Source organism: Chiloscyllium plagiosum, unplaced genomic scaffold (assembly GCF_037043375.1).
Source record: "Chiloscyllium plagiosum isolate Xiang-an unplaced genomic scaffold, Cpla_swu_hap1 HiC_scaffold_28, whole genome shotgun sequence".
NCBI classification, from domain to species: domain Eukaryota; kingdom Metazoa; phylum Chordata; class Chondrichthyes; order Orectolobiformes; family Hemiscylliidae; genus Chiloscyllium; species Chiloscyllium plagiosum.
In genome coordinates, this window is record NW_028270166.1 from 4,942,585 (window position 1) to 4,961,703 (window position 19,119).

General features: G+C 45.4%; 1 protein-coding gene across 11 annotated transcripts in view; it reads left to right on the top strand.

Moving 5' to 3' along the window:
- The window catches only part of LOC122565478 (3',5'-cyclic-AMP phosphodiesterase 4C-like), a 357,513-nt gene that overhangs the window by 322,983 nt on the left and 15,411 nt on the right, over positions 1-19,119 (top strand). For all 11 annotated transcript variants that reach the window (XM_043721488.2, XM_087975919.1, XM_087975916.1 and 8 more), the window contains 6 exons: positions 385-539; positions 2,569-2,667; positions 10,216-10,380; positions 12,688-12,787; positions 13,487-13,641; positions 14,852-14,974. In XM_043721488.2, coding sequence (XP_043577423.1) covers positions 385-539; positions 2,569-2,667; positions 10,216-10,380; positions 12,688-12,787; positions 13,487-13,641; positions 14,852-14,974 — 797 coding nt within the window. The remainder of the gene's footprint in view (positions 1-384; positions 540-2,568; positions 2,668-10,215; positions 10,381-12,687; positions 12,788-13,486; positions 13,642-14,851; positions 14,975-19,119) is intronic.

Genomic DNA, 19,119 nt, shown 5'->3' on the forward strand with positions numbered 1-19,119 from the left:
TGAAGCCCCTAATCCCCACCAAAAACCCCACCTCCAACACTTATCCAACTCTCCTTTGACCCAAGCTCCTCAACAATGCTCGACATTAGTCTGTGTGCTATCCTGCCAGTACCCACTACTTGGAATGGCCAGGAGTTCTCATCGCGTTGGATTTCCACCCTCAGAGCTCCGAATCCCAGGAATGGCTCAACCCTGGCTTTGAACTTGGAATCCCAAAGTTCCTGGTGAATATTCCATTGGGCAATTCCACCGCCCCTCCCAGTTCCATAGGCTTGTGTGATTGTAATTGAGCCTGACCTGAACGGCAGGCAGCGTGATCCACAATGATTTGTCTCTGGTCATTTTGTATTTAATTGTTGAATCTCTCTTTCCTGCTGTCTCTAGACAAACAGCATGAGTTGGATATATCACAGTCAAGTACAAGAGAGAAGCTGGAGCCCACGAAACAGATCAGTGCTCTGAAGTACAGTACAAGTGTCGTTTCTGTGGATGTGCCTCGCTTTGGGATCAGTTCGAACCAGGAATCTGAGCTAGAGCAGGTAACAAAGCAAACAAAAGTTTTATTTTAATAGTTCATCTCAAATAGAGAATTATAAATGGGATATGTCGGGGTCAGAGATATTTCAGCTCAGAATAAAGCTCCCTCACATTGTCCCCCATCAAACACTCACAGGACAAAGGCAGCACAGGGTTAGCTACAGAGTTAAGCACTAACTATACCGTCTTGTCAACATCATAGCCTTTGTCGAATATTTGTTTCTTGCAGAAATGTCTATCTCAGTCTTTACTCCAAACTCAATGCCTGACACCAATGTATCCTTCTCGTTACAATTATGAGATTTGAACCAGGTGGCTCACAACTTTGTGCCATATTTGATCTGAGGTGAGATATTGAGCCATCACTAAGACTGCCCCCTTCTACCTCCAGATTATCCCCGACTACATCTCTGCCTCAGCTCATACGCTGCCATATCCTCAATGATGTCTGTCTTCTCTCTAAACTCCATTGTTCCATTTCATATCTGGCTAACTTTCCACGTTCTCTCTCAAACTGAGGGTATCCAGAATTCTCCTGCTGGTGTTTACTCACACCAAGTCCCATCCACCCACCGCCTTCAGCTGACCAATCCTCGCTGGCTCCTGGTGAAACATCACTGCAATTTAAAAATGTTCACCATTGCTTTCAAACTCCTCCATGCGCTCAGACCTGTCCAGCTGTAATCTCCTCTGGACACACAACCTTCTGAGATTTCCATGCTGCTTTATTTCAGGTCTGTTGAACATCTCCAATGTCTGTCACTCCACCATTGATGGCTATTTGCTCAACTCTAAACCTGGAACTCACCTTGTTGATCTTCTCCATATCTCTGTGTGTGTCTGTCTGTCTGTCTCTCTCTCTCTCTCTCTCTCTCTCTCTCTCTCTCTCTCTCTCTCTCTCTCTCTCTGTCAGTCTGTCTCTCTCTCTCTCTCTGTGTCTCTGTCTCCATCTCTCTGTCTCCATCTCCCTCGCTATGTCTGTCTCTCTCTCTCTCTCTCTATGTCTGTCTCTCTCTTGCTATGTCTGTCCGTCTTTCTCTCTCTCTCTATGTCTGTCTCTCTCTCTCTCTGTCTCCCGCTTTAACTGTCTTTGACTAAGTTTTTCGTCACCTGCCCTTCTATTCCTTTCTCCAGCTTGTGGATAATGCTCCTGCGAACCCAGCTGTTAAAGTGTGAATACAAGTTGTTGAAATTGCTACTAAAGGTTAATTAGTCAGTGGGCTTGGTGGATTGAGAAACAAAAGTCACTTTCACTCCGTAAAACAGAACCACCCAACATCAACTGGGTTTGTTTTGTCACAAACATTCTTGTTTCTGTAATAAAATACAGGCACCTGCATGTCCTAATGTGCCTCTGCAATGTGTTATGGAGTCATGTAATCATACAGCATGGAAACAGAGCCTTTGGTCTAACCAATCCATGTCAAACCTAATCCCAAACTAAACTAGTCCCACCTGCCTGCTCCTGGCCCATATCCCTCCAAACATTCCTTAGTCACGTACTTACCTAAGTGTTTTTTAAACATTGTAATTGTGCCCACAACCACCACTTCCTCAGGAAGTTCATTCCACACGCCAACCCTCTGTGTAAAATATTTACCCCCCCATGTCTTTCTAAAATCTCTCTCCTCTCTCCTTAAAAATGGGGCTCCTTCATGCTAAATCTCTGAATGTCCAGTTCTCTTAGATTCAGAAGCATTTTGGTGTGTTCACTGTCTGGAATCCTTTAAGAGCTGCAAATCAAACAGCTGTTGAGTAAACTCTGACATGGTGTGAGTCCACACATTAGATATTGTGGCTGTGGTCACTCATGATGCAGCATCTTTCCTGCTTTGTCCATAGCTGTTTCTGAAAATCACATAGGGGTTGCACTTGACATTTGAAATCTGACAGCAAGGCAAGACAGATAAAAGAAACTGTGACAAATTATATAATGTATATATTCAGATGTATATAATATGTATAATCAGAGAGTTGTGATTCCGTGTCCTCACAGTGATTACTAACCAACTCTGACTTATCCACTTCTAGGAATTGTCAAATATCAACAGCTGGGGTTTGGACATCTTCAAGGTGGGAGAATATTCCAACCACCGACCATTAACTGTTGCTATGTACGCCATCTTTAAGGTAAAAGGAAATCTCCTTGAAAATGTTTTTTGATTAAGTATTTTGGAGCCCACTTGGTTGTAAAGTCCCATGGATAATAGTTAATTTAAATCAGGAGGTGAGAGTAGAACATAGAACATTACAGTGCAGTACAGGCCCTTCAGCCCTCGATGTTGCGCTGCCCTGTGGAACCAACCTGAAGCCAATCTATCCTACACTATTCCATTCTCGTCCATATGTTTATCCAATGACCATTTAAATGTCCTTAAAGTTGATGAATCTACAACTGTTGCAGGCAGTACATTCCATGCCCCTATTACTCTGAGTAGAAAGAAGTTACCTCCGACATCTGTCCTATATCAATCACCCCTCAATTTAAAGCTATGTCCCCTCGTGTTAGTCATCACCATCCAAGGAGAAGGGCTCTCACTGTCCACCCTTTCTAACCCTCGGATTATTTTATATGTCTCAGTTATGTCACCTTTCAACCTTCTTCTCTCTAATGAAAATAGCCTCAAGTCCCTCAGCCTTTCCTCATAAGACCTTCCCTCCATACCAGGCAACATCCTAGTAAATCTCCTCTGAACTCTTTCCAAAACTTCCACATCCTTCCTATAATGCAGTGACCAGAACTATACACAATACTCCAATTGCGGCCACGCCAGAGTCTTGTACAGCTGCAGCATGACCTCATGGCTTCGAAACTCAGTCCCTCTACCAATAAAAGCTAACACACCATTTGCCTTCTTAACAACCCTATCAACCTGGGTGGCAATTTTCAGGGATCTATGTGCATGGACACCGAGCTCTCTGCTCATCTACATAACCAAGAATCTTACCATTAGCCCAGTACTCTGCCTTCCCGTTACTCTTTCCAAAGTGAATCATGTCACAGTCTTCAACATTAAACTCCATTTGCCATTTCTCAGCCCGCTCTGCAGCTTATCATGTCCCTTTGTAACCTCAACATCCTTTCACACTGTCCACAACTCCACTGACCTTAGTGTCATTCGCAAATTTACTAACCCATCCTTCTCTGCCCTCATCCAGGTCATCTTAAAAAATGACAAACAACAGTGGCCCCCAAAGCAGATCCTTGTGGAACCCCACTAGTAACTAAACTCCAGCATGAATAATTCCTGTCAACCACCACCCTCTGTCTTCTTTTGGTTAGCCAATTTCTGATCCAAACTGCTAAATCACCCTCAATCCCATTCCCCCATATTTTCTGCAATAGCCTACCATGGGGAACCTTCTCAAACACCTTACTGAAATCCATATATACCACATCAACTGCTTTACCCTCATCCACCTGCTTCTCAAAGAACTCAATAAGATTGTAAGGCATGACCTACCCTTCAAAAGGCCATGTTGACTATCCCTAATCAACTCATTCCTTTCTAGATGATTATAAATTCTGTCTATTATAATCCTTTCCAACACTTTACCCACAATCGAAGTAACGTTCACTGGTCTATAACTGCTAGAGTTGTCTCTACTCCCCTTCTTGAACAAGGGGATAACATTTGCTATCCTCCAGCCTACTGTCACTATTCCTGTAGACAATGACGACATAAAAGGTCCAAACCACAGTCTCACTAATTTCCTCCCTGGCTTCCCAGAGAATCCTAGGATAAATTCCATCCGGCCCAGGGAGCTTGTCTATTTTCACATTTTCCAGAATTGCTAATACCTCAATCCTGTCTAGTCTAGTAGCCTGTATCTCAATATTCTCCTTGACAATATTATCTTTTTCTAGTGTGAATACTGATAAAAAGTATTCATTTAGCACTTCCCCCTATCTCCTCTGACTCCATGCACAACTTCCCACTACTATCCTTGATTGACCCACACCTTTCTCTAGTCATTCTTTTATTCCTGATATACTTGTAGAAAGCTTAGCGTTTTCCTTGATCCTATCTGCCAATGACTTTTCATGACCCCTCCTGGCTCTTCTTAGCTCTCTCTTTAGGTCTTTCCTGTCTAACTTGTAACTCTCAAATGCCCTAACTGAATCTTCACGTCTCATCCTAACATAAGCTGCCTTCTTCCTCATGACAAGAGATTCAACTTCTTTAGTAAACCGTGGCTCCTGCACTCGACCACTTCCTCCCTGCCTGGCAGGTACATACTTATCAAGGACACACAGTAGCTGGTCTTGGAATAAGCTCCACATTTCAACTGTGCCCATCCCCTGCAGTTTCCTTCCCCATCCTATGCATCCTAAATCTTGCCTAATCGCATCATGATTGCCTTTCCCCCAGCAATAACTCTTGCCCTGTGGTATATATCTATCCCTTTCCATCGCGAAAGTAAATGTAACCAAACTGTGGTCACTATCACCAGTCGTTGTGCTCACCTACCTCCAAATCTAACACCTGGGTCAGGTTCATTACCCAGTACCAAATCCAATGCGGCCTCGCTCCTTGTTGACCTGTCTACATACTGTGTCAGGAAATCATCCTGCACACATTGGACAAAAACTGACCCATCTAAAGTACTTGAATTATAGTATTTCCAGTCAATATTTGGAAAGTTAAAGTCCCCCATAACAACTACCCTGTCACTCTCCCTCCTATTGAGGATCATCTTGGCTATCCTTTCCTCTACATCTCTGGAACTATTCAGAGGCCGAGAGAAAACTCACAACAGGGTGACCTCTCCTTTCCTGTTTCTAACCTCAGCCCATACTACCTCAGTAGATGAATCCTCAAATGTGAATTGAGTGTGTATTGCTGGAAAAGCACAGCAGGTCAGGCAGCATCTAAGGAGCAGGAAGATCGATATTTCAGTCCGGAGCCCTTGAAACGTTGACTTTCCTGCTCCTTGAATGCTGCCTGACCTGCTGTGCTTTTCCAGCACCACACTTTCAACTCTGATCTCCAACATCTGCAGACCTCACTGTCTCCTAGTTGAATCCTCAACTATCCTTTCTACAATCATAGCATTATCCTGGACTAACAATGCCACACCAAGTCCTCTTTTATCATCTTCCCTATTCTTACTGAAACATTTACATCATGGAACCTGCAGTAACCATTCCTGTCCCTGCTCTACCCATGTCTCCGAAACGGCCACAGCATCGAAAGCCCAGGTAGCAACCCATGTTGCAGGTTCACCCATCTTATTTCGAATGTTCCTGGCGTTGAAGTAGACACACTTCAAACTAATTTCTTGCTTGACGGCGCCCACTTGTGACCTTGAAACTATTTCTGACCTCACTACTCTCACTCCTCTATACTCGAACTACAATTTTGGTTCCCATCCCCTGCTGAATTAGTTTAAAACCACCCGAAGAGCATTAGCAAATTTCCCCCCCAGGATGTTGGTACCCCTCTGGCTCGGGTGAAGATTATCCTGTTTGTCAAGGTCCCACCCACCCCAGAATGAGCCCCAATTATCCAGGAATTCTGTTACCATGTGTTCAATTCCTCTCTCTCCCTACTCCTCACCTCGCTAGCATGTGGCGCGTTAACGAGCCAGAGATAACAACTCTGTTTGTTCTAAGCTTTCACCGTCGCTCCCTGAATTTTTGCCTTAGATCCCCACCTTTCTTCCTACCTATGTTGTTGGTGCCAATGTGGACCGTGACTTGAGGCTGCTCCCTCTCAAGGATCCTGAAAACACGATCACAGACATCATGAACCCTGGCAACTGGGAGGCAACACACCAACTTTGAGACTCTCTTGTTCTTACAGAACCTCCTATTTGTCCCCCTGACTATGGAGTCCCTAATGACTAAACCTCTGCTCCTCTTCCCCCCCCCCCCCCTTCCCTTCTGAGCAACAGGGACAGACTCTGTGCCAGAGGTCTGTGCCCCATTTCTTACCCCTGTGACGTTCTCCCACGCCCCCCCCCGTCCCCAACAGTTTTCAAAATGGTATACTTGTAACTGAGGGGAACCACCACAGGAGATCCCTGCTCTGCCTGCCAGTTCCCTTTCCCACTCCTGATGGTAACCCATCTACCTTATTCACATGGCTGTGGAGTAACTACCTCCCTGTAACTCCTCTCATTAACTCCCTCCACCTCCCGAATTATCCGAAGTTCATCCAGCTCCACCTCCTATTCCTAATGCAGTTTTCGAGGAGCTGGAGTTGGGTGCACTATCCACTGATGCAGTCAGCAGGGACACTATTGGTGACCCTTACCTCCCACGTCCTGCAGAAGGAGCATTCAACAGCCCTAACCTCCATTCCCTCTGTTATAAATCCCCAGTGACACTACTGAAAACTTTTTTTTTAAAAAATAGTCACCTTACCAATCCGGAAAACAGAACCTTTTTTGTTTGATTAGAGGAGGAGGATGGGTGGGAAACACTACCCGAGTAGTGTGTCGGGTAAAGCAACCTCCCAAACGTAAAGCCTCACTTACCCAGCAGCCCCGTGTCCACTCCTGCTCAGCATGCGCTCTGCCTATACACAAGGTAATTTCATATATTTGAAACTTACCTTCCTGTCGGGCCTCTGGTTCTCACTGTCGCTCCTCCCACTTCAACTGCCACCAAAAACAATGTTCAGTAATATAAATAAAGAACTGTGGGTGCTGGAAATCTGAAACAAAAAATACTGGAGAAACCTGGCAGGTCTGGTAGCGTCTGTCTTGAGAGAAACCGAGTTAACATTTCATGTCCAGTGACCGCTGACAGTGTGCGGTGTTGATCTCAGGAAGGCGCAGGTGGATCTCGCTAAGTCCCACAATTCTGAATGTCCCTGTTTCTATGTGTCCCAATGTCGCCCTGATGCTGGAAATATTCCCGTCTCTAGAAAGTCACTGAGCACTTTTCCCAGAATCAATGGGCAGTCTTGGCTTCCAATGGGAGTGCAAGGTGAAGGGGTACAGGTATATCCAGCATTGGGTTAGGACCTGGAGAAAATGAGGCCAGTAACTGGTATACCAGAGTTGTTAACTCTTTGGGAGGATTCATGATGTCCAACTGGCCATCCCTTCACTCCTTGAGGACTAGATTTGTGGGTAGAGGGAGCTCCCCTTACTCCCACATCTAGTCCTGAAGAAGGGTTATACCTGAAACGTTGACTTCTCCACCTCCTGATGCTGGCTAGCTTGCTGTGTTCTTCCAGCCTCTTGCCTGTCTACTTTGGATTCCAACATCTGTAGTTTTATTTGATTCTAACCCCTTCATTCCTGGCGTTGATCATCTGCCATCTCCTTCCGTGTGATTACCAACCCGACCCCTTGTGTTATCCAAGGAGATGTTTCACCACCTTTCCCTTCACTTCCTCTTCCTCCATGATCACGTCAGCTCTGGGTGTGAAAACCTGCCTCATTTTGTTTTAAAGTCCCTGTAGTACGAACACCATAGAATTTAATATTTAATTTGGAGAGAGTCCTGCTTAATCTCAGCCTCACCAGGCCTTGTGTGTAGTTGCAGAAGCAGTTATATGTCGTGGGCCATTTCTTAGACTATGGAGTGAATGGTGATTGCCATTGTACAGGTGAAGAGTAAAGATAACATCACTTATAATCTCAGACTCTACACTATATGCATCAATCTAGGAACAAGAAACATTTGCAGAACAGAATAAAAGGTCTTTTAGGCCCTACCAGCCCAGTCCCCTTTTTCTGACTAGTCTCGCTTGACCTTCTCAATCCTCAAGTAAACAGGAAAAGACCATTCAGCCCCTTGAATAATCCCCCATTCACTGGGACAATGGCTGATCTGTATTTTAACTCCATCCACCTACCCAGACTGCAATTCCTTTGACACCCATTTCCAGCAAAATTCAAATAAAACCAAAATAATGTGGATGCTGGAAATCTGAACTAAAAACAGAAAGCACTGGAGAAGCTCAGTAGGTCCGGCAGCATCTGTGGTGAGAGAAAAATAGTGAGAGTCACACTGGACTTGAATCGTTAAGTCTGTTTCTCTCGTCTCAGATGCTGCCAAATCTGCTGACTTTCTCCAGCAATTTCTGTTTCTGTTGCAGCAAAATTCAAATGATTCTACGTTCAACATAATTAATGTAGCTAGCTTTTGGTGGTAAGGAATTACGTATTTCAATCACCAGTTGGGTGAATAATTGTTTAACTTCTGTCATGAATAGCCTGACTCACACTTCAAGCTAATGTTCCCTTGACCCGATCTTTCATCTCCAGCCGTGGTAGAAGTTTTTTCTGTACGGACATCCTAGGACAAGCCAAATAGAGACACGCACCAGAATTCCTGGAAGCATGGCATTCCAACCGGAACTCTATCAACAAACGCATAGAGTTAGACTCCATCTACCACCCCCTGAGAAAAAGAACAGGAAATGGCATCACCACAGGAAATGGCATCACCAACCCAACGAAACCCAAACATATAAATAGAAAGCAGGAATTATCAACAGTGCTTTGCCCAGAGGCCCACTGAAGATGTTACCTAGGAGGGTGACAAAACGTCTGGAAATGAACCTTCCAGCTCAGCGAGCAAACCTCCATCCAGAACTGACATATATTACTTCCCACTTAAATTAGTTCAATAAAATCACCCTTAAAGCTCCTGTATTCTAGGGTTTGTAAATCTAAACTCTTCATAGAATGTAACCTCAATGATTCTGAATTGTATTCTTTATGAAGCCAGTATATCCTTTAAGGTGAGCTACCCAGAACTATAGCAGTGCTCCTTCTGTGCTCTGCCAACTGTTAGTTATAGACTTAATAAACCTTGCTCCAGCCCTTTGTTAGGCCAACACACCATGAACCTATTTATTACCGGTTATTGTACCTGACCGCAATGTTTTAATGATCCATAAAAGTGGATCTCCAAATCTTCTGGATTTCTACTATTCGTTGTTTTAAAGCAATTTTTTTTAAAAAAAGTATTTATTTTCAGTTTCAATCCAAGATGGAAAAATGTACACTGTTGAAATCAATTTGCCATAATTTTTCCCGGTTACTTTATCTTTCATTGTCTACACTGTTCCAAATGTCACCAATCTTTGTTGTGGAGGAGTCGGTGTTGGACTGGGGTGGACAAAGTCAGAAGTCACACGACACCAGGTTATAGTCCAACAGTTTTATTTGAAATCACAAGCTCTCGGAACGTTGATCCTTTAGGCTATGGTCCAAAAGTTTGGGATTACAAATAAACCTGTTAGACTATAATCTGGTGTCAATTGACTTCAAACTTTGACCAATCTTTGGTTTTGCTGCTCTCTCCTGTTCTGTTGTTGAAGTCATCAATAAATAAAACAAACCTCCAGAGAAAGACATTAGTTATTTTATGACCTGATTGATACTGTCTGCTGTAGTGCACTAATTCAGCAAGTGGTCGTACAAAGTGACAAGTTTGTTGGTGAAAAGGCTGTTCCCAACCTCACTTTAACACTCTTAATGCAACCGATCTGTGCCATGGTTGAACGCCCAATAAATCATGTTGAATTGTTTTCAACTGTTTTTGAGCTGGAATAGGCCATACAATTGTCCTGAATTTTTTTTTTCTGGAATTCTTGGATTTAATTTCAGACATTGTAAATTATCTGGGAAAAGTTATGAAGCAAATCCTGTCCAGTTACCAAAGGAACCCAGTTGCTCACTGAACGCCTATTCTTTCCTCTCTCCTTGTAGGAACGAAATCTCCTAAAGATATTTCGCATTCCACCCTCAACTTTCATCACTTACATGATGACACTAGAAGATCACTACCGTCCTGGTGTGAGCTATCACAACAATTACCACGCTGCTGATGTGACTCAGTCCACCCACGTCCTGCTCCGGTCACCAGCATTAGAGGTGAGTGTCAACTGATTTGGAATTGTATTTTTTGTAACCTCAGAGGGATGGATTTGCTCCATTTCTAACATTCCTGAAATTGTGGGTGTGGCTACTAAGTGCAGCACTGTGGCTCAGCGGTTCACAGCACCAGGAACCTGGGTTCGATTTCAGCCTTGGGTAACTGTGTGGAGTTTTCACATTCTCCCCATGTCTGCATGGGTTTCCTTCCACAGTCCAAAGATGTGCAGATTAGGGTGGATTGGCCATGCTAAATTGGTCATAATATCTAGGATATGTAAGTTAGATGGTTTCACCATGGTAGATGCAAGGCTATGAGGTGGGTGTGGATGGGATGCTGTTTGGAGGGGAGGTGTGAACTCAATGAACTGAATGGTCTGTTTCCACAGAGTAGGGATTCTACTCTATGATTTTCTGATTTATTTCTTCCACATATCCTGACTACTTCTAGAAGGCCTGTACATAACTCCCATCAAGGTCTTTTTCCTTTGTGGCTCCTCAGCTCTACCCACACAGATTCTAAACTTCTGACTCCATATCATTTCTTGCTATTGATTTAATTTCATTTCTTATGAACAATGCTACCCCACCCTCTCTGCCGATCCTTTCAATAGGACGCGTATCATTGGATATTTAGTTCCCAGCCCTGATCCCCTTTCAGCCACATTACAAACCTCTAATCCCTCACCCTTAACCCCCAACCCCTTAACCCTAACCCCTAACCCTTGTACCTGCCAATTCCAATCTGCCCTACAAGCTCATTTCCCTTGTTTTGTTTACTGTGTCCATTTGAGTACAGCACCCTCAGTCCTGCATTAACCGTTCCCCTTCTCATAGTTGTCCCCTTATCTGCTGCCCCTGAAGTTAGATTCCTGACCCTCTCCATACTCTCTGTCCTGTTACTTATTCTGGAAAACGTGATCCTCCTTCCTCTTCCTACCCATATCGTTGGTACCTACATGGACCACAACAGCTGGATTATTCCCCTCCCACTCCCAATTCCTCTACGGATACGATTTTCTGAACCCAGGCACCACAGCCTTTGGGACTCCTCATCCTGCCCACAGAACAGTGTCTATTCCCCTGACACTCCTATCTGCGGTTACAACTAGATTTCTCTGTTCTCCCCCTCTCGAATGGCTCCCTGTAACACAGAGTTATGGTCAGTTTGCTCATCCTCCCTACAGCCCCCATTCTCATCTACATAGGGAACAAGAATCTCCCACCTGAAAAACAGGGCTCACAGGATGAGGCTCTTTCAGCACTACTTGCTGGATCCCTCTGCCTGCCTCGCTGGTAGTCACACCCCCTGTCCCTGACCACTCCCTGAGTTCAAGGTAGTTTTTTTTCTATTCTTTCATGGGATGAGAGCATCACTGGCTAGGGGTGGAACTGCCTCCTGAAACACAGCATCTAGTTAACTCTCCCCTTCCCTGATGTGTCACAGTGTTCAAAGCTCAAACACCAGCTGATGGAAAGCTTTGACCCGAAATGCCAGCTCCCCTTCTCCTCTGACACTGCTTGACCTGCGCTGCTTTTTCCAGTTCCATTCTTTATCCACTTGGACTCCAGTTCATCAACTCTGAGCCAGATCCTCAAGAAGCCAACGCTTGTTATAGATGTGGTCACTATGAACGACAATGGACTCCAGTAGCTCCCACGCCATGCAGGTGCAACACATCGCCTGGCCCTGCATCTCTATTTTAATTACCTCGTTCTTAATTTGATTTTAAAAAATTTCCTCCTGGTCTTTTAGTTTGTAACCTGGAAATATTTCCCCTATTTACCTTCAATCTGAAACTAACCTATAATTGATAGCCAAATGAGTAGTTATCACCAATCAATGAACTAACAGTTTATCTGTGATGTTACTCTTCCTTTTGTGCTCAGCTCCCAATCCTGTAAAACAGAAGACAAACTTTGAGCCAAAAATGCAACATGCACCTCCTCTCTCTGTACCAAATTCCATGTTGGTACCAAATTCACTCGGGCTGTGACTCACTCTGGATGTGATCTCTCCTTCAGGAACTTACCAAACATTTTTCAAGAGGATGGGATCTCTTGCAGTGCGATTGTCCCATAGGGAATGCTGGGAATGAGGATGTTTGATAAAGACAATCTAAAATATTATAATGACCCCCTTTATGTGGAAATTCCAGGAGTCTTAGCAACAAGTTGATGCCAGATAGAATTAAGGAACAGAAGGGAATATTTGGATGCATTCCAGGACTCTTGGGTAATGTGCTGGTCTTAACTGAAACTGAGCATAAATGAAGTCAGTAATTTCTCCTTGACTCTATCTTTCAGGCAGTCTTCACAGATCTTGAGATACTTGCTGCAATTTTTGCCTCAGCAATCCATGATGTTGACCATCCAGGAGTCTCGAATCAGTTCCTCATTAATACCAGTGAGTACTGTTCCCTGTGGCTGAAGACACAGGGGTTCACTCCTCAGTATAAACCATCAGAGCCCCTCAATGAGATTCCAGCCTGTAACTCACTTAGGGATATCTGATATTCTATAGGAGGCCCTGAACCCCTGTATTGGATTGCGCGTTGTAACTCTTTCTCCATCATGAATTTGTAAAATCCTGATTTTAATTTATTTTCTCTGGAAAGATTTATTTGTAAAGTATTGCAGGAATGAGTGATCTTCTATATATGGCACTTTGTTTCTTTATGCAATTTATTTTGTGATAATTACTTTCCAAATTTGTTTTTTTCTCTCTCCGCCTCTGTCTACACTGACTGTTCATTTGTTTATTTCTTTCTCTCTTTCTCTGTTGTCCTTTCTCTATCTCCCTTCATCCCTGTTCTCCCACTTTTAACCCCATTACCCTATCCCACCTTTTCACTTTCCTTATTTCACATTTTTGCCTCTCCTGATCTCTTCAACCTTCCATTTTGTTGCCTCCCTTTCCACCGTCTTGCCCTGAATTCCTTGTTTTGCTCAACCCGGCTTCTACCTATCCTTCTCCTGATCTCGTCTTGCCCCTTCTGTCATTGGTTCAATTTCCCCAAACCCCTTTATCTTTCTGCCTCCTCTTGCTGTCTTCCTCTATCGCACTGTCTCCCCCAATTGCTCATTTCTCCTTTGTGTTGTGCAGACTCTGAATTAGCCCTGATGTATAATGACACCTCCGTGTTGGAGAACCACCACTTGGCTGTGGGTTTTAAACTGCTACAGAAGGAAAACTGCAACATCTTTAAGAACCTGAGCAAGAAGCAGCTTCAGAACCTTCGCAAAATGACCATCGACATGGTGAGTAGAATAACCACTTCCCGCGAAGATCTGGCAAAGTCCAAATACACTCATCAGTCCTGTCCCTTGATTCAGTCCAGCAACGTACGGAACATTTTAAAAGATGTATCTAAATAGTGTGCCTCTTTGAATTAAAAATCATAATTTTCTCATATCTGAATGAAACTTCATTTTCCTCAAATTAAATTCAAGTTCTTCTCAATCACGTCAAAATAATGTTCTGTTCACTTTATTTCTGACGTTTGATAAGTTCCTGTTTCACCCTCTGTCTAGGTAATCAACTGCTTATCTCTAATTTATGCAGAAATCTTTCCTCTCTTGAGTACTTGGAGCAGAGCCATAGAGATGTACAGCACAGAAACAAACCCTTCGGTCCATCTCATCTATGCCGGCCAGATATCCTAAATTAATCTAGTCCCATTTACCAATATTTGGCCCATATCCCTCTAAACCTTTCCTATTCATATACCCATTCAGGTGCCTTTTAAATGTTGTAATTGTACCAGCCTCCACCATTTCCTCTGGCAACTTATTACATACACGCACCACCCTCTGCATGAAGAAGTTGCTCCTGATGTCCCTTTCACATTTTTACCCTCTCACCTTAAACCTATGCCCTCTAGTTTTGGTCTCCCCAAACCTGGTTCAAAGACCATGTCTATTTACCCTATCCATGCCCCCCATGATTTTTTAAACCTCTGTAACGTCACCCCATGTCCTCCAGCGCTCCAGGGGGAAAAGTCCCCAGCCAATTCAGTTTCTCCATATAGCTCAAACCCTCCAACCCTGGCAAGATCCTTGGATGGTACTCAAAGCATGAGCAATATCTTGTGAGCTTTGAGTTCTCTTGAGTTAGGAGGTTTAGCTCAGTTGGTTGTGCAGCTGGTTTGTGATGCAGAGTGATGCCAACAGCATGAGTTCAGTTCCTGCACCCTCAATCTCTCTCCTCCCCTGAGGCATGGTGACCTTCAGGGTAAACCTCCACCAGCAGTTTCATCCTTGTGGCTTCTCCAGATATTGAAAATGATTAATCTGTGGCCACATACAGATCTCAAACTCCTCCATTCAAAGGGGTTCCAGCTGGTGAGTCAGCTCTGTCTGAAGGAGGTCTCCTTCCTGATGGTGAAAGTCCCTTACTGATGGGAGACCCTGTCTTGTTTTAGCAGTTGTTATTTCCCTCGTTCTCTAACAGCGCTCTCTCCTGATCTAGGTCCTGGCAACAGACATGACCAAACACATGAACTTGTTGGCAGACTTGAAGACAATGGTGGAAACAAAGAAAGTTACGAGTTTAGGGGTGTTGCTGCTGGATAATTACTCCGACCGGATCCAGGTACGTTCTGAATGCAGCAATCCACGTAATCCACAAATAAAATTCCAAGATCCCCCCAAGTGGGAATATTATTTGATGACAAATGTTGGCTATTTTATCATTTTTGGTTACATTCCATATGCATATATTTAAATATTGACTGCTCGTATAGAGTAGGAGCAAACGCAGACTGCTATATCATCATATTGTACTGTCCCCTAGTATTATACAGTGACAGACCTGTCCCCACCAGTACTGTACCCCAGTGTTATACAGTGACAGACCTGTCCCCACCAGTACTGTACCCCAGTGTTATATAGTGACAGACATGTCTCCACCAGTAGTGTACCCAGTGTTATACAGTGACAGACCTGTCCCCACCAGTACTGTATCCTAGTGTTATACAGTGACAGACCTGTCCCCACTAGTAGTGTACCCCGGTGTTATACAGTGACAGACCTGTCCCCACCTGTACTGTACCCCAGTGTAATATAGAGACAGACCTGTCCCTACCACTACTGTACTCCAGTGTTATACAGTGACAGACCTGTCCCCACCAGTACTGTATCCCACTGTTATACAGTGACAGACCTGTCCCCACCAGTACTGTACCCCAGTGTTATACAGTGACAGACCTGTCCCCACCAGTACTGTATCCCAGTGTTATACAGTGACAGACCTGTCCCCACCAGTACTGTACCCCAGTGTTATACAGTGACAGACCTGTCCCCACCAGTACTGTACCCCAGTGTTATACAGTGACAGACCTGTCCCCACCAGTACTGTATCCCAGTGTTATACAGTGACAGACCTGTCCCCACCAGTACTGTACTCCAATGTTATACAGTGACAGACCTGTCCCCACCAGTACTGTACCCCAGTGTTATACAGTGACAGACCTGTCCCCACCAGTACTGTACCCCAGTGTTATACAGTGACAGACCTGTCCCCACCAGTACTGTATCCCAGTGTTATACAGTGACAGACCTGTCCCCAGCAGTACTGTACTCCAATGTTATACAGTGACAGACCTGTCCCCACCAGTACTGTACCCCAGTGTTATACAGTGACAGACCTGTCCCCACCAGTACTGTATCCCAGTGTTATACAGTGACAGACCTGTCCCCACAAGTACTGTACCCTAGTGTTATACAGTGACAGACCTGTCCCCACCAGTACTGTACCCCAGTGTTATACAGGGACAGACCTGTCCCCACAAGTACTGTACCCTAGTGTTATACAGCGACAGACCTGTCCCCACCAGTACTGTACCCCAGTGTTATACAGTGACAGACCTGTCCCCAGCAGTACTGTACCCCAGTGTTATATCGTGACAGACCTGTGCCCCAGTGTTGTACAGTGACAGACCTGTCCCCACCAGTACTGTACCCCAGTGTTATACAATGACAGGCCTGTCCCCACCAGTACTGTACCCCAGTGTTATACAGTGACAGACCTGTCCCCACCAGTACTATACCCCAATGTTATATTGTGGCAGACCTGTCCCCACCAGTACTCTACACCAGTGTTATACAGTGACAGACCTGTCCCCACCAGTACTGTCCCCCGGTGTTATACAGTGACAGACCTATCCCCACCAGTGGTGTACCCCAGTGTTATACAGTGACAGACCTGTCCCCACCAGTACTGTACCCCAGTGTTATACAGTGACAGACCTGTCCCCACCAGTACTCTATCCCAGTGTTATACAGTGACAGACCTGTCCCCACCAGTACTCTATCCCAGTGTTATACAGTGACAGACCTGTCCCCACCAGTACTGTATCCCAGTGTTATACAGTGACAGACCTGTCCCCACCAGTACTGTACCCCAGTGTTATACAGTGACAGACCTGTCCCCACCAGTACTGTACCCCAGTGTTATACAGTGACAGACCTGTCCCTACCAGTACTGTACCCCAGTGTTATACAGTGACAGACTGTCCCCACCAGTAGTGTACCCCAGTGTTATACAGTGACAGACCTGTCCCCACCAGTCCTGTACCCCAGTGTTATACAGTGACAGACCTGTCCCCATCAGTACTGTACCCCAGTGTTATACAGCGACAGACCTGTCCCCACCAGTACTGCACCCCAGTGTTATACAGCGACAGACCTGTCCCCACCAGTACTGTACTCCAGTGTTATACAGTGACAGACCTGTCCCTACCAGTACTGTACCCCAGTGTTATACAGTGACAGACCTGTCCCCACCAGTGGTGTACCCCAGTGTTATACAGTGACAGACCTGTCCACACGAGTACTGTACCCCAGTGTTATACAGTGACAAACCTGTCCCTACCAGTACTGTACCCCAGTGTTATACAGTGACAGACCTGTCCCCACCAGTACTCTATCCCAGTGTTATACAGTGACAGACCTGTCCCCACCAGTACTGTATCCCAGTGTTATACAATGACAGATGTGTCTCCACCAGTACTGTGCCCCAGTGTAATACAGTGACAGACCTGTCCCCACCAGTACTGTACCCCAGTGTATACAGTTACAGACCTGTCCCCAGCAGTACTGTACCCCAGTGTTATCCAGTGACAGACCTGTCCCCACCAGTACTGTATCCCAGTGTTATACAGTGACAGACCTGTCCCCATCAGTACTGTACCCCAGTGTTATACAGTGACAGACCTGTCCCTACCAGTACTGTACCCCAGTGTTATACAGCGACAGACCTGTCCCCACCAGTACTGCACCCCAGTGTTATACAGTGACAGACCTGTCCCCACCAGTACTGTCCCCCGGTGTTATACAGAGACAGACCTGTCTGCACCAGTACTGTACCCCAGTGTTATACAGTGACAGACCTGTCCCCACCAGTCCTGTACCCCAGTGTTATACAGTGACAGACCTGTCCCCATCAGTACTGTACCCCAGTGTTATACAGCGACAGACCTGTCCCCACCAGTACTGCACCCCAGTGTTATACAGCGACAGACCTGTCCCCACCAGTACTGTACTCCAGTGTTATACAGTGACAGACCTGTCCCTACCAGTACTGTACCCCAGTGTTATACAGTGACAGACCTGTCCCCACCAGTGGTGTACCCCAGTGTTATACAGTGACAGACCTGTCCACACGAGTACTGTACCCCAGTGTTATACAGTGACAAACCTGTCCTCACCAGTACTGTACCCCAGTGTTATACAGTGACAGACCTGTCCCCACCAGTACTCTATCCCAGTGTTATACAGTGACAGACCTGTCCCCACCAGTACTGTATCCCAGTGTTATACAATGACAGATGTGTCTCCACCAGTACTGTATCCCAGTGTTATACAGTTACAGACCTGTCCCCAGCAGTACTGTACCCCAGTGTTATCCAGTGACAGACCTGTCCCCACCAGTACTGTGCCCCAGTGTTATACAGTGACAGACCTGTCCCCACCAGTACTGTACCCCAGTGTTATACAGTTACAGACCTGTCCCCAGCAGTACTGTACCCCAGTGTTATCCAGTGACAGACCTGTCCCCACCAGTACTGTATCCCAGTGTTATACAGTGACAGACCTGTCCCCATCAGTACTGTACCCCAGTGTTATACAGTGACAGACCTGTCCCTACCAGTACTGTACCCCAGTGTTATACAGCGACAGACCTGTCCCCACCAGTACTGCACCCCAGTGTTATACAGCGACAGACCTGTCTCCACCAGTGGTGTACCCCAGTGTTATACAGTGACAGACCTGTCCCCAGCAGTTGTGTACCCCAGTGTTAAACAGTGACAGATGTGTCTCCATCAGTACTGTATCCCAGTGTTACACAGTGACAGACCTGTCCCCACCAGTACTGTATCCCAGTGTTACACAGTGACAGACCTGTCCCCACCAGTACTGTATCCCAGTGTTATACAGTGACAGACCTGTCCCCACCAGTACTGTATCCCAGTGTTATACAGTGACAGACCTGTCCCCACCAGTACTGTACCCCAGTGTTACACAGTGACAGACCTGTCCCCACCAGTACTGTATCCCAGTGTTATACAGTGACAGACCTGTCCCCACCAGTACTGTACCCCAGTGTTATACAGTGACAGACCTGTCCCCACTAGTACTGTACCCCAGTGTTATACAGTGACAGACCTGTCCCCACCAGTACTGTACCCCAGTGTTATACAGTGACAGACCTGTCCCCACCAGTACTGTATCCCAGTG